A 25,210-nucleotide genomic window follows, 5' to 3' on the forward strand; every position below is an offset into this window, starting at 1 on the left:
ATTAGGCCAAGAAGGCCTTTCCCCTCAGCAGCAGCAGAGCACACTCCAAATGCAGGACCTGCTTAAAAGGGGACTCTGAGACTGTCTGCAGGAAGGCAGCCAGGCTTTAGCTTCTGGAACAGAGGGATCTATCTGGAAAGGATCTGGACTGTAAGACCCAGCTGGGAGGCCAAGGGCCTGGGTCCTCTTTCCACCCCTATTCTTTCTGATGAGAGAGCAGCTGGACAACTGACTGTCTGAATTACTGAAACTGAGAGGGAAAATGCATGCTGGGACATGCCACAAACAGGAAGAGAGAACAGGGGAGTTAGGTAGTGGCCCCATGGAGGCTGGTCTTTTGTACCAGCAAGCGGGGACTGAGACTTTCTTAACCTGTTCCCCATTTGGCCCTGGGTTGGGACTGGTGGAAAGGGAGGGCCCAGTTCCCCCTACTTGTCTCTATGCCCCCGGTCACTAGAGGAACCCAGGAAGCACCAGGGGATGGTGGATACTAACTCGGCCGCCAGCCCCTCAGATTGCCTGGCAGGGCCATCCCAACGTTATGAGACTGTTAAGCCATGTCCTGCTCTCTAGGCCTGCTTGACCCAAGTGAACGCCAGCACAGTACCCCCACAAAACCTGCTAGGTTGCTCTGTTTCTGTGTCTGTAATAAAGCCTAATTCTATGTGTTTATTCAGCTGTTATTTTGCCTGTCGGGAACTATCAAAAGTAGACCAGTGTCTCTGGATCCATTAGTTACCCAGTTAAGCAGGGCTTGACGCATTTGAAAGTCCCCTGAGTCATGGGATATGAATGTGGTTCTGATAAACTGATGAAAGTGCTATTTAAGCCACTTGATACATGTGAGCTCAAGTTTCTTACATGGAAGGTTATTTTGCTGGTAGCAGTGACTTTAGCTCGCCGATTTGAGTGAGCAACCTTGAGTCTTTTTAGTGACTTTCTATCTTATGCCAAGTTTTACAACAAAAAAGGATGGAGCTCTAGTCTCACCTGGAATTCCTTCTAAAGTTGGTGATGGATCTCCACTTTGCTTCAGTCTGCCACTTCTGAACATTTTCTTGCTCTCATGCCCATCCCCTTGAGGTCCTTTTCCACAAGCTCGACAGCCAAAGGTCCATCATACTTTATTTGGAGTAGACTAAGACTTTAGGAAGTCCACCCAACTTTTTGTTTTAATTGACACTAATGCACTAGGCACTGTTTTAAAATCCATGTCTAAATGACAGAGGGACTATTTTAAGACATTGCATTAATTACTGCTCTGACCTATGGAGGGCTGCAGATCATATGTCAAACAGTGTGAAGCAGAGTAGCTTTAATTGTGAGCTTCAAGTCCTTTTCAATTGAAGATTTATGCATGAATCTCTCTGCACACTTTTACTATGCCTTAGTATTGAGAGTTGGCTCCAGGAAAGAGCCCTTCTGATTCTTGGCACTGCAGAACTAATTCCCAAAGTCAGCTTCCCAAGCTCTTCCTCCACAGAGAGTTCTGTACTTTTTTACCTTTGTTCTATTTGAGTTGGCCACATTTGGGACATTTTTTTTTCTGAGGATATATCCTCTGGGACTGACAGGGTCTGTGTATGTGCCTTTTTGTGTTTGGAGATATCTTTATCCTGCTCTCTGTATGTATCTTTACTTATCTAATTAAAAGATAGATGTACAGTGGGTATAAAATTGGATATACATTTATACTTAATAGCTTAGAAAGCTTATGCCCAAGTAAATTTTTTTAGTCTTTAAGATGTCACCAAACTCCTCATTGTTTTTGTGGATGCAGACTAACACGGCTACCCCTCTTAGTAATGTTGGGCATTGGCCTAGATTTGTGTGTTGTGTTGTTGCTTTACTTTATTTTGACAAATCCCTCAAGCAGCTCAGTCTTCAAGTGAGAAACCTGTACAGATGGTATACTTTACCTGGAATTCTTTCTTTGATGATATTTCACTTGAAACCTGCACTTGCACACTCATATATGTAACTATACACACACTCAGGTGCTTACAGTTGTTGCCCATTTTACATTTGCCAATCCAAGTTTGTATGCCAAAACATGAACTTCATGCATGCAGCAGGTACACGTGGAAATCTTATGCATATATCTTAGGCACACAACTTTAAATATTTGGCCACTTTTGCATAACAATTTTGATGTTTTTAAAACAGGTTAATAAAAACACAAAACAGTCCATGGTCTTTAGTATGGGGGTTTAAAGCAGTCAGAAAGATCCTTTGTGCAGTAAGGATTCTGTACTACTTCTAACCTAGTCCACTTTTCTTTTTTCAGTGCATAGAACAGAGTTGTATCACACACTTTTTATTTTAAAAAATTTTATTGCTAAATTACTTCAGGTTAGAACTGCACTTCATTTATTGAACATATGTACAATTATGCATTTGCATTCTTAAACATTCCAGTTGAATATAAAATACAACACAGATTACTGTATATCAGATGGTGAGAAAAATGTTAAATATCTTGCATTGTAGAAACAAACTGCCTTTGATCTTAAAATTAGCAGAATAGTACTTCTGAGTGCTGATTTTACCTGCTGTACAAAACGGGGTATAGCAGGCAGCAGGGCATCAAGGCTCCAGGGCTTTTTAAAATTAAATAACTCTTATTTTGAGATTGCAAAAAAATTAGAAAACCTGCCTCCAATCTATAGCAAACACTTGTAAACATAATAGGCATCTTTTACTCATTTTACCTGTAATTTAATTTCTTGCTAATTGCTCAGTTATTTTTGAATGGTGAGATCTTTATCTCATTTGTGGAGCAAAGTCCATAGTGTGTGACTTGAAGTATCTGCCTTTACTTATCTTGGTACTGAATCTTAAACATTTCTTTCTGAAGTCCCCTAGTGGATCTACATGTAATAGAATTCATAATTTGTTTTTTCATGAGCTATTCAAATTTACAGTCCTCTAACTTCAAATCAAACAAAACTGGAGGTTTAATCACCCATGACGGAAACATCCAGTTCTGCAAGCATAAATTGTTCGGTCAATGCAAAAATAACAAATGTTCCCCCACATTCCTTCTGAAAAACCTACAAAAATATACTGATTGATGTCCTTTAGAGGCAGTTAGCAGCTGTGCCAGGATTCCCTCAGAACACAATTGTGAATTCTGACCTTTAAGATATTCCCTGCATTTGTTTGAACATCATATTGTTGTTTCCCGGGATACCCAGGGTTGTGAGGCACCTTGCTACCACCTGCCCTTCGTGTGAGGAAACTTTGTGCCTGCTTTGGGTCAGCTCCCCAGCTGCACTGGTCACGGGCAACACAAGCTCTCCCCTCTAGCCTCGCAGGTCCTGCTGCCACTCTACTGGTAGCAATTGGCACATCTCAACCCGTGAACCTTCTGAACATCTCCTGGAGTGTCCAGGCCCCGGTCCCCTGAACATTTGCAGTATTCACAGATCCTCTACTTCTAAAATGACAGGTTTCATAGTAGCAGCCGTGTTAGTCTGTATTCGCAAAAAGAAAAGGAGTACTTGTGGCACCTTAGAGACTAACAAATTTATTAGAGCATAAGCTTTCGTGAGCTACAGCTCACTTCATCGGATGCATTTGGTGGAAAAAACAGAGGGGCCCCTCTGTTTTTTCCACCAAATGCATCCGATGAAGTGAGCTGTAGCTCACGAAAGCTTATGCTCTAATAAATTTGTTAGTCTCTAAGGTGCCACAAGTACTCCTTTTTTCTGCTTCTAAAGAAACAGTACATCTCAGCTTACCAGTTTCACCTCGGATCACTGCTCCGCTTAACAAACAGCACTTACATATGTTTACAGTGAAATCCAGTATAAATTTATTTAACAAAGCACAGAACACAAGTAATAGCAAGTAAAGTACTGGAAACAAATGTATACATATAAAATAAAATCATGAAATGCATTCTAGAGCCTAGACTTAATTAATAGGATACTCTCATGTTTTGTAGTATATTGCTCACCCAACATCCTTGAAGCACTTTACAGCTAGGCTGGCCTGGGACTCTCCTTTCATGAGATAAGCATGCTGTCAGTTTGGGATGCTGTCCTGTTTATGAATAAAGACAAAAGGTTTGCTCTGGTGTATTTAGAGTGGAAAGAGATGTGGCTTCATTGGCACCAGCAAGGACTGCCAGAACAACTGTCAGGATGGCACTATGTATGCTGTTTTATTCCATTTTCCAGTTGGAACTAGTTATGCACTATAAGCACATATGGGTTAAGTCTGTTTAGTGACCCAGCATATCTTTTGCTAACCAGTGAATGCAATGTGCTTTCTAGAGCAACACCTTTCTGATGGATGTGAATATCCTCTGGTTTTGTCCACCATCGAGAACTGGAGCACATATCTAAAGGGAGATGCACTTTTCTGTTCTTCTCCCACCTATTCCAGGGCACAGGACAGGTCAGACTTTGACCTTAGCTGAGGAATCTAAGTCCCAAACCTTGAAATGTAGGTTTCAGAGTAGCAGCCGTGTTAGTCTGTATTCGCAAAAAGAAAAGGAGTACTTGTGGCACCTTAGAGACTTAACAAATTTATTAGAGCATAAGCTTCCGATGAAGTGAGCTGTAGCTCACGAAAGCTTAAGCTCTAATAAATTTGTTAGTCTCTAAGGTGCCACAAGTACTCCTTTTCTTCTTGAAATGTAGAATACCTTTATAACCTTCCTCCCCATTCAGGAGGAATACTCAGCTTCCTGGTGAGAGCAGCTTTAAGTTCCATGCATGGGCTCGGGATCTAGCCCTAGATAATTACAAATGCACCCACAGATAACATTGGTTGTGCAACTCTGACGGCTGAATTAATTTTTTTTTAAAATAAGGATCATAGTGTCATTTTGTCCAGATACTTTGTGTGTCTTTTTTTTTTTTATGGCCTGTTTCACCTTATTATGTTGTAACATATTACATATTTTTATATTTGTGTGTGTGTGTGTGTGTGTGTGTGTGTGTGTAATTCAGCTGTTTTATTAGCAACTGCGAAGTGAGAAAGATGCTATTGAAGATATTGCATTATACATTATGAGACAGTTGGAAATAGTTAAAAATAACCTCCTCTTCTGTTCCCTAGTGGGATATTTTTATTGGCCATGTTAGAAGCCTGTCATTTGATTCGTTCTGAGCAACTGGCTTTAGTCCTTTAAAACACAGTGGAAACTTTGTGAAAGGTCAGAGCCAGTATGGGTGGTAGTTTAACAAGGCTGTGATAGAAAATATAATCAGTATGGTGAAATGTCTGGTAAAAATCCAAACCAGGAAAAGTATTCATTTGCATATGGTTAACCACTGTAGCAAAGATGTGTGTGTTCGCTTGCTGAGGCATGGGTCAAGGATCATAGCTAGAAGTGCTGGTAAGTTTCATTCTAAAATACTCCGCTGCTTTTTGGACTCTTTTCAGAGAAGTCTGGTGTCCAGATTTTCTTTGTAGTTTGTCATACTAAAAATAGATCATTTTGAGGGAAGCAAAATATATTAACAGAATACTACTTTAATGGGGTAGATAGGAGGAACGACTGAGAGTTAGAAAAAGGATAAAATCAAAAGATGAATGAGATTCACTGGATAAATTATTTAACATGCTGTATATTTAAGTGTGAATTATTCATTTTTGCTAGCAAGTGGAATTTTACTCCTGCAACCTTTCAGGAGAGAAAAAAAGATTATAAACTTATAATAAGTTTAGAAACAACAAAACAGTCCTGGAAAGAGTAGTTAGGGACCTTTTGAATGATAGCTGAAATACACTAATGACTATTCTTATCTCTGATACTTCACTAATTACAACTGACCAGGTTGAACTGCCAATCCATGCCATTTTTTTTTCATGTAATTGAACCCCAGTGTTTTTTGGATTTCTTTATTTCGCAATAATTGAAGGTTTATTCAATGTATTAATTAATGGGGTACAGTTGAAAAATAATGGGCTTGATATTGATGTACATCAGGACGAATTTCATGGAAAAAAAAATTTTAACTGTAAAATAGATGTAGTCAGACTCAAGTCCAGTTTTATATAATATCTCTTTTTGTGATACTGTTTTACTTATTGCACATCAGTCAGCCAGGGCTATGTAAATTGACTGGTCAGTTTAACTTTCTTTTTGGTCAGTTTAATGTTTTGGTTTCCATGCACTTAGAATAATGTGTATTTGTCTAATTTTCTTTTGAACTACATCTCTTTTAAACCCCTTCTCTCTTTGATCAAAACCTAAATTTCCAAGAGAATTCACTAAATCACCCCATGCCTTGGTGCTGCTGTCATGGGTACAAAGGGGCTCCAAAGGTATTATAAGACCCCCAGTGCAGCAGGGCTTTTTGGGTGCCTTGGTGTTCCCCCACCTCCCCCTTTCCCAACAGGACGCCCTAGCACTGGGGGCATTCCAGGGCGGATGGCAGGGGGAGAGAATGGCCTGGGTGTTCTTACACTCCAGAAATTCAGCATCCCTGCAGTGGCCCAAACGCAGTCTCTGAGTATGTGCAAATCACCTCTCCTGCTGGACCTACAGCCAGTGCAGTGATTAATCTCAATGTTGGGACATAAAATAGTTTTTGATAATGTGGATTGAAAACAATGCTGCTACTTCGGCTTTCATCCTTATTGGTAAACTTACACAATATCCCTATATCCATTAAAATAGAAAAGTGGGAACAGGGGTGGATGTGGCCTCCTGATGCAATGGCTGCATTATATTAAACTGCCAAGGGGGCACTGACCACCTGCAGCAGCACCCTCTGCCCCAGCACTGCAAACCTAATCTTGGCCTGGTACAGAGTGGAGGTTCGGGGGGGCTGGCGAATGAGCCAGCCCTGCACGGTGGCTCCGGTCCTGCAGCCCTGTGCCTAGTTCTTCACTTGGGCATTGCAACCTAGTGCACAGGATCACAGCACCACTCATGTTTGGCCGGGCTGTCCTGACAGGAGGCAGCTGGGCCAAATATAAATGGGTGGTGTTGCAACAACCTAATGCATGGGGTCACAACACCACTCAGGTTTGGACTGGCTGGGCCTCCTTCCAGGACACTGCCCCTGGCTCTCCTTCCCCTCTCCCCAGCCTATACCCAATTCTGGGACACGGCAGCTAGCTAGGAGCTGAATTCCTAGAGGCTGGAGGGAGGGGACAAACATACTCCTGGGGTCCCTTTTCTATGGCTTGCTCTGCTTTGCTGGACAGACGGGGAGGCTGGGTGAGAACTGCCTCCGCTGACCCAAACACAACTCCCTGCTTCTTTGGTTGCCTCCTGGGCACAGGCAGCAGCACGATCCGTGGAGCAAAAGGGTGTCTCTGCAGGACACGGAAAGCAGAGCCCTGGGCCTCTGTCCAAAGCCTGCAGCAGCCTCCGGTGGCTGCAGTGAGAACTGCAGCTTCAGTTATAGTTCAGGCAGAAATCCTTGCCTGCCTGCACTTCCAGTCAGAGGCTAGTTTTATTATTGCACAATCACGGCACTCACAAAAATACTGTGAAAGCTGGCAACTGCAATGGTATTTAGTTAGCTTTACAGTACAACTCAAACAAATTGGAATTACGGCAGGAAAGCGGGCAGCTAGCTAATTATGGGAGGTAGATATGAAAGCTTGAGCTCTTCTTCAGAGTGAAATTCATTTCACTTGCATAGAGCCAAAGTGCACATAAACCCCAAGCACAAAATTAATGCAGGCTTGAGATGAAATCCACTCACTTTCAACCCTGAGACCACAACACAGAGGCAGTGGTGGAGTTCCCATGTGGCTGCTACGTTACTCCAACCAATTGTAAAGGAAGTTTGAGATGAGGGATCCTAGTAATCGCCCAACTCACCCATACTGCCATGCTTCACTATGGTCTAAGCCAGCCAGACAACTCCTCTGCCACACAGGATTGTGAAGGCCCCACTCCATGATAATTGTATTCACTATCTCAACACAGTATTGCTCTGAGGCTTAAGTGCTGTGGTGGGGCTTGCACAGGTGAATTTCATTCTTACTGAACATAACACAAATGTCCTGTATTTCTGTTAGTCAATATTTGAGTGGATGTTGTTACTTGTAGTTGGTACATCCTTGTGCATACATTAATAGTGCAGAGGAGTTATCTCCCTTCCTGTCTAAAAACTTGCAGGATGAAGAAAGGAGATGGGGGGAAGAACCTGCCTTATCTCAGTTTTAATTGTTTTACTTTGTGTCATTTTGAAATTTCTGCCCGATTTAGTTTTGCTTTTGAGCATATTGTCAGAACTAACACTCCTCCTCATGTAATTTTTTTACTACAGATAAAAACAACCAACCCCCCCCCCCCCACTTGGTATGTAAAGCTGTACAATATATCCAGTCATCTAAAGCAGAAGTTTCACTAAGATGCACTACATTTTTCTGGGTCACTTTAAAGAATCTATATTAGCTGGAAATATAATGGAGCTGGGGCTCCTCTAGACCCTATTTAATCTTCAGCTGATGGTTTTGGGCCGTTAATAGCTGGTAAAAGTTATGCCAGGGGACCAGCTCAGTCCTGGTGCACATGTACTCCTGCTGTAGTGTTTGCTTGCCTCTTATGCAACTGTTCATGTTTTAATCTGCAGTTATGGAAATCAGGTTTAGAGCCATCCCAACTTGTTTTGGAGTATAGAGTACATAGCTGAAGGGAGGAATTGGGTCCTGACTGTTACAGTAAGATTTTAGGTTTCAGAGTAGCAGCCGTGTTAGTCTGTATTCGCAAAAAGAAAAGGAGTACTTGTGGCACCTTAGAGACTAACAAATTTATTAGAGCATAAGCTTTCGTGAGCTACAGCTCACTTCATCGGATGCCTGTAAGATTTTATTCTGTGAAACTGGTACAATTGCCCCAAACTGTTGCAAACCTTTGGTATAGAGATACAATATAGAAGATAAAAGAGATGCCATTCTGAAGTGATCTGATGCCAATAACATGTATGAAAGGATCTTTATCTATGGACTATAAGTGCCTACAAAGTAGACAAAGCATGAATGAAAGAAGCAGTGCTTTCAGAATGTAATTTAATATTCAACCCAGAGATTTTTTTTTTTAGTCCAAATACTCACAGTAAAAAAACAACCACCTTAACTAGTATTGAAAAATCAGTGGACTGTAAAACTCCCAGAAAACTTTGTTTAATAATGTATCCTCCCTGACTGAATAGGGTTGAAGAGAAAATAGGGTTCAGACATGAGTAAGTGCAAAAGATTGCCAGGTGTGATAGTGACTAAATTAAATAAAATTGTCTCCAAGATTACTTTTGAGTTTTTCTTCTCTCTTTCACCAGGATCTCAAAGTCTTAGGGATTTTCTTTTAACATGGGCTCATCATTTTAGTTAACCTTCAATTCAAATGCTCTTGAAATATATCCAAACACTAACAAAGGGGCCAACTTGTAAGATGATGTAAACTCTGCTGGAAAATTTGTTGTGGCATAATGTTTGCATTGCTGTATCTTGACAGTGTGTTCTGATATAATTTTATAAAATCTCAACATTTTGAATCATGTTCTGCCATAATGGCATGGCACTTATGATATGATGCCATGTCATGACATGACTCTATCAAACTGAAATTAACCCCAAAATATATACTAGTCTACTTTACTAGGATTGGAAATTTAACTTGAAATAAGTGGACAATGCAAGTTTCCAGAATCCTTGATTCCACAAATGTTCTTGTAAGTGCTGAGTATGAAGGAAAGAAGAGAAGAGAGTGTTTTAGTTTTTTTATTTTTCAGATCGACCTGGCAGTTAGAAACACTGGCCTGTATTCTTCATTGCCAGACACCACCTGCAGTAATTTACACTTGTCCCAAGCAGGTGTATGACGCTACCATTCTGATTTGATAGGTTTTTACACCACTATAAAGGACAACATGATATAGAAGGTAGTGGAAAAAATAGCCCACTTTTGACTTGCAAACCAAGGGCACTTGATACAGAGAATAAATGTAGAACACTGACATGTTTACATTTCTAGCCATAATCCCACATTTACAGGATAACTGCTGAAGCTTATATTTATGGTGAGAACTCAACATAGTACATTTACTCATGACGTGCAGCATTGGATTATGCTGTAGCTGTTTTATTCGGAATTCCTGTTTTGATATTCAGAAAAATCTTCTGCCCACTGCCAACATGCGAATGCCCTATTTTTCTTTTGCTGAAGTTGAGGATAATGTATAATATCTTAAGTACCATATTAGTGAATGACTGTGGATAACATACATTGATAGCCCTAATTGGTTTGGCTTTTTCATGAGTGGTCCCCTTGATAGTCTTTCTTCTAAATAATTAGCTCAAACTAAATAATAGCGCTGTGTAATTGGGCCTGCCATTCCATTCTCATGTCTTAGCTCTTCACACTACCTCTCAGAAAATCATGAGCTGAAGGAATTTACTCTACTGCCTTCTTCTTGTATGTTACCAGCAAGCCAAATGAAGTTTGCTAGATGTCTGAGATGAGAACAATGTTAATCATACTAATCTTCCTTGTATGTGTACTCTATGCATATTATGCACACTGGAATTCACCATGGGGAGGGGGAGATGACTCAGAGGCACAAATGAGGATGACCTTGCTTTGTAGTTGCAGTTGTCCCCTGTGTAGTAGGAATTATGTTAAGAAGGTATTAGTGTTCTCAGACCAGCGTAAGGACATCTGTACTGAGATGGTCAAAAATCAATTACAAGGCTCATGACCTAGGATTGACCGAATCTGGGAACTTCACTACACGAAGCCTGGTGTGAAGCAATCGGCCATGGCCACTCTGGCTGGTGCAACAGTCCTTGATAGGCTGTGCATGTTGGGCGGTGTCTTAATGATCATAGACAAATGGAACGATAGTGGTCTTCTTTCGCTAGCTAGTCAACTACAGAAAATATAATGTATACAGAAACACTAGCAATCTCCATAAGCTGGTTTAGTAATGCTTTACAGTGTAACTACAAGAAAAATGTGTACTGACCTCTCCCCACCCTCAAAAAAAGTGAGAAGGCCCCTGATTTCTCAGTCAAATAATTTTTAATATAATTGGTCATTTGAGCAATAATGCAGCTACATTTTAAAACTGAAATAGTGAACACCTATTCAGAATGATGTCATCTGCACAACTGGCTGTACTGTGGCTGTCTTTTTAACTAGGATTATTGTTTTTCAGTTCCTGCCGTTTTATACGGTTACAAAGCAGTCACACATCTCTGTGGCAGAACCCAGAGTTTCAGATCTTTCCTATACGAGGTTAAGCAAGGGCTCGGGTGTATTCATTTTAAATTTGGTTTTATATCTGTTGTCCTATAACAGAACTCTGCTTTGGTCGCCACTTTTGTTAACACTGAAAGACTTCGCAGGTCTAGTACAGGTGGCACTGGAAACACAGCTTTCATTTTATTTCTCATTATCCAGTAATTAATGGCCATGCATCTTATTATTTTATACGTCATTTGTCATGTAGCATCTGGCTGTGATCCTCCATGGTATTACTATCATTTTATATTAAAACTGTAATGGTGGCTTAGAGCCTTTGTTTCTATTGGTACCTAGGCTTTTGCTTTAAGCAAAGTACTGGGAGTCAGCTGATCTGGATTCTAATTACAGCTCTGACATGAAGTTCTGGGGTTACTTTGGGCAAGTCACTTAATCTCTTTGTGTTGGTTTTGTCCTCCCAAGTTGGATGCACTTGTGTATCTCCCAGGGTTGTTGCAAGGCTTTATTAATCATTTGTAAAGCTCTAAGGCCTGGATGCACAAACGGAGTTAAGTGTCTAAGTCCCTGTTTCAGTTTCAGGACCACTGCAAAGCACAAAACCTCCACTGAACCCTGTAGGTGGCTAAGTTCTGGCCTCAGGGCATGTGCACTGCTACCTCACACTAGGCATCTGGACACGTATTTCCCACTTAAGCCCCAGAGTGATTCACAAACCAGGGAAAGATAGGTGTTCAGCTGTCTAACTTGCATGGGGGAATCAATGTTTCTTTCGTCCATTGACGATATAAGTATTTGAGTAGGATGGAGATGGTGATTGTGAAATGCTCAGGAAGGTTAGAGAGACTACAGAAACAGAAAACTCAGTAATGGGGGATTTCAGGTACCCCCATATTGATTGGGTACATGTCACTTCAGGATGGGATGCAGAAATAAAATTTATAGCCACCATAAATGACTGCTTCTTGGAGCAGCTAGTCCTGGAACCCAAAAAGGGAGAGGTAATTCTTGATTTAGTCCTAAGTGGATCACAGGATATTGTCCAACAGGAGAATATACCTGAACTGCTCGGTAATAGCAACCTAATGTAGTTACATCATTGGGGTGTGGGGGAATCAAACAAACCCACAACAGTAGCATTTAACTTCAAATGGGAACTACACAAAAATTAGGAAGCTAGTTAAACAGAAATTAAAAGGAACACTCATAAGAATGAAATGCCTGCAAACTGCTTGGAAGCTATTTAACAACACCATAATACAGGCTCAAACTAAATGTGTAGTCAAAATAAAAAAAAAATAGAGGACCACAAAAATAAAAAAGCCACCATGGCTAAACCGAGTAAAAAGGGCGATCAGAGACCAAAAGACATCCTTTAAAAATTGTAAGTCTGATCTTAGTAAGGAAAATAGAAAGGAGCATAAACTCTGGTAAGCCAAGTATAAAAGTATAAATAGGCAGGCCAAAAAAGAATATGAATATCAACTAGCAAAAGACACAAAAACTAACAGCAAAAAATGTTTTAAGTACATGAGAAGCAGGAATCCTGCCGAACAATCAGTGGGGCCAGTGGACTATCAATGTGCTCAAGGAAGACAAGGCCCTTGCAGAGAAACTAAATGAATTCTTTGCATCTGTCTTCACTGTAGAGGACATCAGGGAGATTCCCACACCTGAGCCATTCTTTTTAGGTGACAAAGCTAAGGAACTTTCCTAGTTTGAGGTGTCAGTAGAAGAGGTTTTGGAACAAATTGATAAATTAAACAGTAACTAGTCACCAGACCAGATGGTATTCACCCAAGAGTTCTGCAGGAACTTGTATATGAAATTGGAGAACTACTAACTGTGGTATGTAACCTATTGGTGGATAGCTAATGTAGCACTTTTTTTGTAAAGGCTCCAGATGCAATCCTGGCAATTATAGCCCAGTAAGCCTAATTTCAGTGCCAGGCAAATTGGCTGAAACTATAGTAAAGAACACAATTATCTGATACATAGATGAACACAATATGTTGGGGAAGAGTCAACATGGCTTTTGTAAAAGGAAATCATGCCTCACCAATCTATTAGAATTTGTTGAGGGTGTTAACAAGCATGTAGACAAGGGAGCTCCAGTTGATACACTATACTTGGACTTTCAGAAAGCCTTCCACGAGATCCCACATCAAAGGCTTTTAAGCAGAGTAAGTAGTGATGGGATAAGAAGGAAGGTCCTTTCATGGATCAGTAACTGCTTAAAAGATAGGACACAAAGGCTAGGAATAAATAGTCAGTTTTCACAGTGGAGAGAGGTAAACAGAAGGGTCCTCCAGAGATCCATACTGGGACCATTGCTGTTCAAGATATTCATAAATGCTCCAGAAAAAGGGGTAAACAATGAGGTGTCTAAGTTTGCAGACGATACAAAATTATTCCAAATTGTAACTCTTTGCAGTCAGCTTTGGACTTAACTAAGGGATCTCACAAAACTGGCAGACTGGACAACAAAATGGCGATGAAATTAATGTTGATAAATGCAAAGTAATGCACATTGGAAAAAAATAATCCCAACTATACATACAAAATGATGGGGTCTAAATTAGCTGTTACCTCTCAAGAAAAAGATCTTGGAGTCATTGTGAATAGTTTCTGAAAACATTCGCTCAGTGTGCAGCAGCAGTTGAAAAGGTTAATGGAGAGGGGGGAACTGAACGTGGGTCTCCCACGTCCCAGGTGAGTGCTCTAACCACTGGGCTAAAAGTTATAAAGGTGGGCACTACCACTTCTTCATGCTAACATGGCAGAGGGGCCTAACTCTCACAGCTGAGAACAACAAGCAGAGAGAGGTGCCTCCCTGCAGCCTGAATTTAGGTGACTATCTCTGTGAGAGCGGTGGGGTTTAGCACACAACCCTCTTGTTGGTATCTCCCATGGGCTAGCTTTGGCAGCTCCCCATTGAGCATGCTGGCTTTTTGTTAATCACATTCTAAGGCATCTATCTGTTCTCATTCATTGCATAGGGAGCCTAGGCACCTAACTCAGGCTCAGCATCACCATGCCTAATTTCTTTTGTGCATCCAGCCCTAAAAGATTGCCATGTGGTGAGCGCCATAACATGGAAGTGTTATTTATTTAATTATTACCACACATACTTGTTTATCTTTATTTGGAGACTGTTCTCTTTTAAAGATTGAGAACATCTACAGCTGCTAATAGTAGTTACATGTGGGAATAAATTTGAAATTGTTCTATCACAACTCCATTGTCTCCTTCAAAATCCCCACTCCTTGTCTGATTCTCCTCCTTTCCCCTGCCTGCTTCCTCCATTCTGCTACTCATTGCTAATAGCAGTCGACGGAAGTGATTAAAAACACTGGGATGTTTGAAGCACTCGTATAGCAATCATGACTTAGCCAGAACACTTTTCAAATTGGAATTTTTAAATTACTTTCACTTCGCTGTTGTCGGTGCCAACTAAAGAGAATATAGTGTCATACTGGAGGAAACATAGTGGGTTAGGAGCAGAGAAGAAAGTGAAGGGAGAGACTTCAGAGCATTGGGGAGATGGAAAACTCGAGAACAAAAGGAAGAAAAAGGCACAGATTGGTGAGAATAAGAAAGATTTAGTGTGAGGGAGGAGGGCTGGAAAAGAGAGAAGCATCGAGGAGAGGGAAATGAGACCGATAACGAGAGGGAGTGTAGGTGAGTGAGGGACAATGAAGGAAGGAGACAGACATGGGAGAAAGAGATTCCTATCAGGACCCAGGGTATCCATTCACTTAGAATCATAGAATCATAGAATCATAGAATATCAGGGTTGGAAGGGACCCCAGAAGGTCATCTAGTCCAACCCCCTGCTCAAAGCAGGACCAAGTCCCAGTTAAATCATCCCAGCTAGGGCTTTGTCAAGCCTGACCTTAAAAACCTCTAAGGAAGGAGATTCTACCACCTCCCTAGGTAACGCATTCCAGTGTTTCACCACCCTCTTAGTGAAAAAGTTTTTCCTAATATCCAATCTAAACCTCCCCCATTGCAACTTGAGACCATTACTCCTCGTTCTGTCATCTGCTACCATTGAGAACAGTCTAGAGCCATCCTCTTTGAAACCCCCTTTCAGGTAGTTGAAAGCAGCTATCAAATCCCCCCTCATTCTTCTCTTCTGCAGACTAAACAATCCCAGCTCCCTCAGCCTCTCCTCATAAGTCATGTGCTCTAGACCCCTAATCATTTTCGTTGCCCTTCGTTGTACTCTTTCCAATTTATCCACATCCTTCCTGTAGTGTGGGGCCCAAAACTGGACACAGTACTCCAGATGAGGCCTCACCAGTGTCGAATAGAGGGGAACGATCACGTCCCTCGATCTGCTCGCTATGCCCCTACTTATACAACCCAAAATGCCATTGGCCTTCTTGGCAACAAGGGCACACTGCTGACTCATATCCAGCTTCTCGTCCACTGTCACCCCTAGGTCCTTTTCCGCAGAACTGCTGCCGAGCCATTCGGTCCCTAGTCTGTAGCGGTGCATTGGATTCTTCCATCCTAAGTGCAGGACCCTGCATTTATCCTTATTGAACCTCATTAGATTTCTTTTGGCCCAATCCTCCAATTTGTCTAGGTCCTTCTGTATCCTATCCCTCCCCTCCAGCGTATCTACCACTCCTCCCAGTTTAGTATCATCCGCAAATTTGCTGAGAGTGCAATCCACACCATCCTCCAGATCATTTATGAAGATATTGAACAAAACGGGCCCCAGGACCGACCCCTGGGGCACTCCACTTGACACCGGCTGCCAACTAGACATGGAGCCATTGATCACTACCCGTTGAGCCCGACAATCTAGCCAGCTTTCTACCCACCTTATAGTGCATTCATCCAGCCCATACTTCCTTAACTTGCTGACAAGAATGCTGTGGGAGACCGTGTCAAAAGCTTTGCTAAAGTCAAGAAACAATACATCCACTGCTTTCCCTTCATCCACAGAACCAGTAATCTCATCATAAAAGGCGATTAGATTAGTCAGGCATGACCTTCCCTTGGTGAATCCATGCTGACTGTTCCTGATCACTTTCCTCTCCTCTAAGTGCTTCAGGATTGATTCTTTGAGGACCTGCTCCATGATTTTTCCAGGGACTGAGGTGAGGCTGACCGGCCTGTAGTTCCCAGGATCCTCCTTCTTCCCTTTTTTAAAGATGGGCACTACATTAGCCTTTTTCCAGTCATCCGGGACTTCCCCCGTTCGCCACGAGTTTTCAAAGATAATGGCCAAGGGCTCTGCAATCACAGCCGCCAATTCCTTCAGCACTCTCGGATGCAATTCGTCCGGCCCCATGGACTTGTGCACGTCCAGCTTTTCTAAATAGTCCCTAACCACCTCTATCTCTACAGAGGGCTGGCCATCTCTTCCCCATTTTGTGTTGCCCAGCACAGCAGTCTGGGAGCTGACCTTGTTAGTGAAAACAGAGGCAAAAAAAGCATTGAGTACATTAGCTTTTTCCACATCCTCTGTCACTAGCTTGCCTCCCTCATTCAGTAAGGGGCCCACACTTTCCTTGGCTTTCTTCTTGTTGCCAACATACCTGAAGAAACCCTTCTTGTTACTCTTGACATCTCTTGCTAGCTGCAGCTCCAGGTGCGATTTGGCCCTCCTGATATCTTTCCTACATGCCCGAGCAATATTTTTATACTCTTCCCTGGTCATATGTCCAAGCTTCCACTTCTTGTAAGCTTCTTTTTTATGTTTAAGATCCGCTAGGATTTCACCATTAAGCCAAGCTGGTCGCCTGCCATATTTACTATTCTTTCGACTCATCGGGATGGTTTGTCCCTGCAACCTCAACAGGGATTCCTTGAAATACAGCCAGCTCTCCTGGACTCCCTTCCCTTTCATGTTAGTCCCCCAGGGGATCCTGGCCATCTGTTCCCTGAGGGAGTCAAAGTCTGCTATCCTGAAGTCCAGGGTCCGTATCCTGCTGCTTACCTTTCTTCCCTGCGTCAGGATCCTGAACTCAACCAACTCATGGTCACTGCCTCCCAGATTCCCATCCACTTTTGCTTCCCCCACTAATTCTACCCGGTTTGTGAGCAGCAGGTCAAGAAAAGCGCTCCCCCTAGTTGGCTCCCCTAGCACTTGCACCAGGAAATTGTCCCCTACGCTTTCCAAAAACTTCCTGGATTGTCTATGCACCGCTGTATTGCTCTCCCAGCAGATATCAGGAAAATTAAAGTCACCCATGAGAATCAGGGCATGCGATCTAGTAGCTTCCGTGAGTTGCCGGAAGAAAGCCTCATCCACCTCATCCCCCTGGTCCGGTGGTCTATAGCAGACTCCCACCATGACATCACTCTTGTTGCACACACTTCTAAACTTAATCCAGAGACACTCAGGTTTTTCCACAGTTTCGTACCGGAGCTCTGAGCAGTCATACTGCTCCCTTACATACAGTGCTACTCCCCCACCTTTTCTGCCCTGCCTGTCCTTCCTGAACAGTTTATAACCATCCATGACTGTACTCCAGTCATGTGAGTTATCCCACCAAGTCTCTGTTATTCCAATCACGTCATAATTCCTTGACATCACCAGGACCTCCAGTTCTCCCTGCTTGTTTCCAAGGCTTTGTGCATCCTTCCATCCATATCTCCTACTGTGTAGTCCCTCTTCTCCTTTCACATGGTCTCTCTTGACAAGAATTTATAATAACCTGTCTTGGTGTCATGACACCTGTGGTTAAATGGTAGTGATTAAATTTCCCAACCTCCAGGTGTTATCCTATCACTTTCCTGTCTCTCATTTCAAATGAAGGGTGAAGCTGCATTTTCCTAGCTGCATCTTAGTAACACCTGTTTGTATAGTAAAAACAGGAGCTGGATTATTGGAAGGCTGCCTTCTAGTAGAAAATTACCTCCTTTGCTTGCCATATGCTGCAGTTAATCACAAATATTAATGGCCTTAATTGTATGCTAAGATTAAAAGGTAATCAGGTCTCAAGTTTCAGAGGACTGAGTTCCTGTAAAAGACACTCCTCCTCTTCTGCAGAATAGGTGGAATTTTAAAGGGAATGTCATATTTAATCTAAGACAGCCACAACTATACAGTACTAAAACTTTATCGATTTCAGTAATCAAGTTATAAGCAAGTGATTGTGGAATCCTCCTGCCACCACTATGTTCTGAAAGTACATTTTGTTTGTACAATCTCTTATACAAGATCCTACTAAAAGGATGAATTTGTCCAACATCAGAAATTGAGTCCTTTTTATCTCCCTTCTTTAGGTATCCAGCTGCCTACGGAAGATGAAATCTCCGTACCTGTGGTATCTAATTCCCCTGCTAAGGATGCTGGGGAAAGTGTAGATCTCACCATTGAAGAGGAAGAGAAGATCAAAGAGGAACCTCTAACCATCTCAGAACTGGTGTACAACCCAAGTGCCAGCTTGCTGCCCACCCCTGTTGATGATGATGAGATTGACATGCTCTTTGACACCCCATCAAGAGCAGAGAATGAGAGAGAAGATACAGATTCATTTGAGGAACTGGAAGCGGATGAAAATGCATTTTTGGTTGCTGAGGAAGAGGAGCTGAAAGAAGCCCGTAGAGCACTTAGGTGTAGTTATGACTTTGTAATGGGCAACATGCAGGTAAACGCCTTTGTGAAGAGTTTCTCCAGGCTTCTTTTTGTAGGTCTTGGACTGTTGTTATTTGTGTTTCCGCTCCTCCTTGTCCTCTTGGAGTCAGACCTTGATATCTCCTTTCTTCATGAAATCCGTCAGACACCAGAGTTTCAGCAATTTCACATTGAATATTACTGTCCTCTTAGGCAGTGGATAGCTTGTAAAATAAACTTCATTTGTGACATGCTGGGAAACTCTTAAATGTTAAAGAAATATGATACAACTAAGGGCTATATTCAAGATTTTAGTTAGCATTAGCTTCTCATAATGCCCCTGGGGCCATCAGCAGGTAGCTATCTTCATTTTCAATCCATTACAGACTGTTCAAGATCTAACATTTGCTTTTCATAAACAGTTGCTTTAGTTATAGGCTTATCTGGTGGCCTTTAAATAACCAAAAAGAGGTCTTATTTTTATTTCAGTGTTGACTTCCTGATCATCTGTTGTATCAGACAAGACTGCATAGTACTAGGGTTCATTATCTGTAACATTACAAGCCATGACATTCTGAATCTCAATGATAGTAAAACAGAGAGGGAAATGTTTTTGAATATACTCCTTAGTAGTATAACAATCTTTTCTAACCAATGCCTATACAAGCAATGTTTATTATGCTGGGTTTTTGTTTCTTGGTTTGTTTTTTGTTTTTTTGTTTTTTTAATATTTTTATGTGTTTAAAATATTTTGGTAAATTTTTAGCAAAAGATGACTTATGAAGTTAAGTGTACATATTGGTAAAATTAATGCACAAGGGCATGTAGGGGATTTTTAATGTTTTACCAATCATTTGTTTTTAAAATATTTTAGATGGACAATGCGTTTATTATAACTGTATAAAAGATGGCCTACAGTTTGTAGAACATACAGAAAGTTTATTTAAGTGTGGGGGGACTGGTGAGGGGAGATGAAATGACACAGAATCCTCAAGTAAGTTTTTAATGGCACAGTTCTAAAGCTAAAGGTGGTGAATAATCATTGAGAAAATGATAATCCACCTTCATCTGTGTCTTGTCATCTTACACTTCAATCAGTGGTAAATTTTTACAAGACAGTGTAAGTAAGTTTTGCCAGAAGGTGATGGATCTTTGGACTAAATGTAGATTATTGTACATAACATGGAAAGATGAAGAGATAGTAAGTATCAGAAATGTCTAGCTATATTGGTAGATAAGTGACCCAAGAAAATAAACAGTATACAATACTTTAAAAATCAAGGCATTAGATTGTACAGTTGACATGCAGATATTCTACTGAATCATAATAAAAGGTCAAAATATTTTTAAGAGAAATATCTTGGTTCTTTATTCCTTTTGTCATATTCTGTGAAACACATCCCAGAGAATGATCATTTAATATGTTTTTACTTCCTGTGCATGCTGATTGTTTTACCATGTATGTGTGGCATTGTACTCGTACTATTTCCCTATTGATAGGACTTCTGTCAATGAGGTTCATTGTTACTTTAATGTGCTGAGGATTTGCTCCCAATATTGTGTAGAGAATATACATAAAACCTCATGAGCATTTAGAAGATCAGTAGGATACCCCCACCCCAATCCAAATGCTACAGAAAAAAGGAAATTGTATTTTGTAAACTGGAACATCATCTTAGAGGATTGTTGTTTTTTAAATCAAAATCATTAGGTGTGATCCTTCAGCCATAACACTCCCATTAAAGCCAGTGGAAGTTTTGTCTATGTACTAGCTGCAACTTCACTTCATAATGTCTGTGTACTTTATAAAGAGATTTTTTTCAATAAGAGATATATTTGAGTCTGTCATATTGTACATACATATTGTAACTGTAATTCATATTCTTCAGAATCATTTATGTGTGACAAGGGGAATTGCAACGCTGTTTCCTCCTAAACCTTTGCAAATGATCAGTATGAAATTTCCAACAGGGGAATTTTTCTCCTTTTCTTTTTTGACAGCTCTAAAAGGATAAAACAATCATAGCTCTTAGGAATTTTTCTTCTCCATTGTGACCATTCGGGTTGTTTCCCCATTTCCCAGTGAACAAAGACTACATAGAACCATTGGGTCCCCTCTCTTCTAACTCTGTCTTTCGTCATTAGCTTGGTCCCAAATGACTATCACAATTGATTAGTCGTCTTGTGTGTATTTCATCTTGCGTAACATCCAGCTAAACAATCTGTTCCCCTTAAACAAGAATTATCCAGCCTAATAGAACTTTTGACAGTGAACTAAAGTAGACATTTGCCCTTAACAGGATATTATTCATACAAATGATTTCCTAAACAAAGATGTCAGCAGAGGGATTCTAGGTGGTGATAGTTATGAAAGCTGACAGCCTGCTAGAATACAGGGGTAGGGTTCCATGCTGGATCATATTAATTAAGTCCTTTTTATTATAAAAAGTTAGGTGCTGTGTTCTAAAGTGTAGTTTTTGTCTATGTAAAATCATAGAGCTCCAGAAACAGGAGCATTTCTTTTGTTTGATTTAACTCTATCAGAAAATGGTTAAGTTGCATGAGGAAAAGATTACCTCAGAGAATTGATAGTGCAATAAGAAGATATGTAGATTAAATGCAAGAGAGAGACTGTGTATGTGTATTTTACTGTATGTGTATACAGCCCTGGCCTTTAAAGTCCCTCCCACCATGCAGGAGCTTTTCTGGTCTATAAACTGAATTCCACTGAGAAACATAGAGTTCCTGTAGCATACCATTTTACGACATAAGACGTGGGACTTTAAAGGGCTGGAACTTTGTATAATATACACACATACTGTGTGTAATACACAAACACACAGTATGGCATATACATATCCGCACATGTAGAAACAATCTTGTATTTAGTGCTGACGATGACAGAGTTGGATTATGAAGAATTTGTAGGTACAGTATTGTGTATTTTTGTCTGTGCTTGGATATATGGTAAAATGTTATGTACTTGAAATCTATTTTGTGGTCTGTCTAATGTTTATAAATGCTACTCTGGGAAGAATTAAAAATGGGTTTATTTCATTGAAATACAAAAGACCTGGGGGGAAAAATGTACCTGTAACTCAAGCCTTATCTTTGTACAGTGCATTTCACATTTCTCTGTCAATATCCTGATTGTTTTGTATGTTGATATGATGGCAGGAATCCCTAATAAAAATACACTGGGAAGAAAAGCACTCTGCAATGATGGCACTTCTTATGATAAAGGAATGTTTCTTAGTGTTGGATATCAACCTAAATTCATATTAATCCTGTACAAACAAAATGTAGTGTTCACAATGTCCTATGAAATGGTACAGTCTGTGGGACTGTTTGAAATTGATGTTTTCTATCTATGTTTTAGTAACTGTTGTATACAGTATGCGTCAGTCAATAAAAGAAGATATTTTTGATGTAAAACAATTTTCATATTTAGTTTGGACTTTTGTTGTATTTCTGAACATTCAAAGAGTGTTATAAAGTCATACAGTTTAAGGCCGGAAGGCAACACCACATCGTCTAGTTTGAGCTCCCTCCACAGGCCACATACAACACCCAGCAACCACACACTAAACTCAACCAGGTTCGGTTGACTTGTACCGTATTTGTACATATGTATGTCTGTATTCTGTACAGAAAGTCACTACATACCCAGTTATGGAGATGCTAGTTGCACCTCTGCAGCTAAGGCAGTGTTGAGTTATGCACTTAAGCAGGGACTCAAATTTTTTGTAACATATGAAGAACACAGTGTATCCTCCCCAAAATTATTGCTTTTACTCTGAATGCTGAACAAATTTTCTGGAAGTTAACAAATATATTTTATTAGTTTCAGTTAAAAATGAGTTTGCAAGAGAGTCTGAAACAATAATTCTAAGTTGTGAATTGCCCCATTCCTGGTAATAGGAGCTAACTCAGATGCCAATGAGAATGAGGATACAGTACTTTAAATTTCAAAATTGTTTACTACTCATCAAAGCATGAAGGTGATAACGTATTGTATTATGAAGTTCTGCATGACCATTTCCCAAAATGAATGTGTGTAAAGGACTAAGGGGGGGGCGAATAGCACAAACTCTGTATAAACTAAGATGTGTAGACCTTTAAAGACACATAGTAGGATTGGTAAAGCGAGTCTGCTTTCAAAAGTACGGGAAACTGCAGTAGGATTTGGAGGATCTCATCAGCTTTGTGTGACTCCAGGAACGTCACTGCCTGTCCTGTCTGCACCAGCGTATTTGGATTTTCTCATGTCAGCTTTCAAGAAAGGTCTGAGTGATCTCCCTGTGTCTACTTCAGCCATTGCGGCTGTTAATGGCCCTGTTGACAGCAGAGACAATGATCCACATTCTTGTGTTATCAATTTTTCATTCCTTAGCTCTACAAAGGCCAGTGACTGGTCCAGTCATTCCTCAGCGGGATTTACCCCTCTCCTGCAGATCCTTATAGGAACCCATCTTAGTCTTTGAAGCAGCCTCCTTTGTGTTTGATTTTTTTCAAGATAGCTTAATGGCAATCACCTTGGCCAGATCAAGTCAGTGGGATTATTCCGTTGTACACCACTGTAAAGGGCCCCAATCTGTCCTAAACGCTGCGCAGCTCCCTCATGGAGAATTAAGCTGCTCTCTGTCCTTTCAAATGATGCATAGAGATGTAGAATGACCTGAATTTAAAACTATGGTGTAATTTTTAACAATAAAAGTCTTTTTTTTTTTTTTTGGTAACATAGTCAGCTTGTCATAATCGATCCTGTCAATACTACTGCATCATAATAAAGGGGGACAAGGGATCTCTGCTTTCACTCAGGGGAGAGGACAGGGAGAAGGGATGAAAACACTGTCCAAAATTTATGAGCTAATTAAAATACTCCAAAATAAAACATGAATAAGACACACTGTATATTTGTGGCATTCTGATCTCTCTCGCTTTAGCTTTCATTTATTATGTAGAGAGAGGTCCTTTATCTGTTATCTCTGTACAGCAGATAATACAATGCAGAAAGGAAGTAAACAGTGACCTAAGAAAACTTTGGCATTGTGTCCCATTGGATAGAGACTGTGTTCTTGAAGTTCAGTCTTATATTTTTTTATGTTCTGATTGGTTTAATTAGAGCAATGTTTGAGGTCAGATGAAGTGAATTTATTATTTTGGAAAATAATCAACATTATTGATTGTGTTCTATGAGGGAGTGTATAATTATACATGACTGGAGGTAGCTATTAATAGAAGAAATTGAAAAGCCTCTCAATTACATTGCCATGTGCCCTATTTAGAATCTTTAATTAACAAGAAGAATTAGCTTATGAAATGTGTGTTGAAAAAGGGACTTTTTTAATCACTTAAATATTTTTCCTATTGTTTTTAATACAATGTAAAAAATATGGTAGATGGGAAGAGGTTGATTCATTTTTGGCTTTCTTAATGCAATTTAGCAACTGGAAATAAGGAAAAAAAGTGAGCCCCACAAAGCTATGATTCTCTGCAGCTCACCGCCACCAAGTGTTGTACGCATCACAGTTTGAGAACCCCCAAATTAATTATCAATGATTGCTGGAGGTCACAAATGATTTCAATACAGCTTTTACTACAGTCAATTTATTTTGTACTTGGCAAAGGTCCTTTCAACAATCCTTTTGTAATTAATAAATCCTAAACATTTTGTGCACACCAAAAAATTGAACAAATTCAAATTTGTCATGCCAAAGTTATTCAACTTCTAAGTACTGAGGTAATCATGGTCTTTGAATCTTCCTAGACAATCACACAAAAGGAAAAACAAAGCTGTTTTTCCTTGGTTCTGAAAAAAGCATAAAATCCACCCATATTCAATATTGTAGCAGAGTTCAACATTTATCATTCGCAAGCAATACTTGTGACAAGATTTTTTTAATCAAAAGTTGTAACTAACTTTTCTTCTTTAAGGCTGGCTAGTAACAGGTTTCAGTGGTAGCCATGTTAGTCTGTATCAGCAGAAAAAACGAGGAGTCCTTGTGGCACCTTGGACACTAACAAATTTATTTGGGCATAAGCTTTTGTGGGCTAGAACCCAAATCATCAGATGTATGAAGTAAAAGATACAGGAGCAGGTATAAATACATGAAAGGAATGGGTTGCTCTACCAAGTGCAAACTAGATACCATCAGATTAGGCCTGAATAAAGACTGGGAGTAGTTGGGTCATGACAAAACCCTAAACTTAATTTCCCCAATAGTAATTTCTCCCTACTGTTACTCACACCTTCTTGTCAACTGTCTGTAATGGCCCACTCTCTTACCACTTCAGAAGTTATTTATCCTCCCTTGGTATCCTGCTGTTAACTGATTTCTCTCTTTAGACTGACCTAAAACTTGGTAAAGCAATCCACATCCTCTTTCATGTATTTATACCTGCTCCTGTATCTTTTAATTCATACATCTGATGAAGTGGGTTCTAGCACACAA

At 40.4% G+C, this 25,210-nt stretch overlaps 1 protein-coding gene across 8 annotated transcripts in view; it reads left to right on the forward strand.

Moving 5' to 3' along the window:
* FRMD3 (FERM domain containing 3) overlaps positions 1 to 20,350 on the forward strand; it is a 256,992-nt gene extending 236,642 nt beyond the window's left edge. For all 8 annotated transcript variants that reach the window (XM_043514613.1, XM_038403444.2, XM_043514612.1 and 5 more), the window contains one exon: positions 18,425 to 20,350. In XM_043514613.1, the coding sequence (XP_043370548.1) occupies positions 18,425 to 19,023 (599 nt within the window). In that variant the 3' untranslated portion in view covers positions 19,024 to 20,350. The remainder of the gene's footprint in view (positions 1 to 18,424) is intronic.
* Positions 20,351 to 25,210: the final 4,860 nt, after the last annotated feature.

This window comes from Dermochelys coriacea, chromosome 5, assembly GCF_009764565.3.
Source record: "Dermochelys coriacea isolate rDerCor1 chromosome 5, rDerCor1.pri.v4, whole genome shotgun sequence".
NCBI classification, from domain to species: domain Eukaryota; kingdom Metazoa; phylum Chordata; order Testudines; family Dermochelyidae; genus Dermochelys; species Dermochelys coriacea.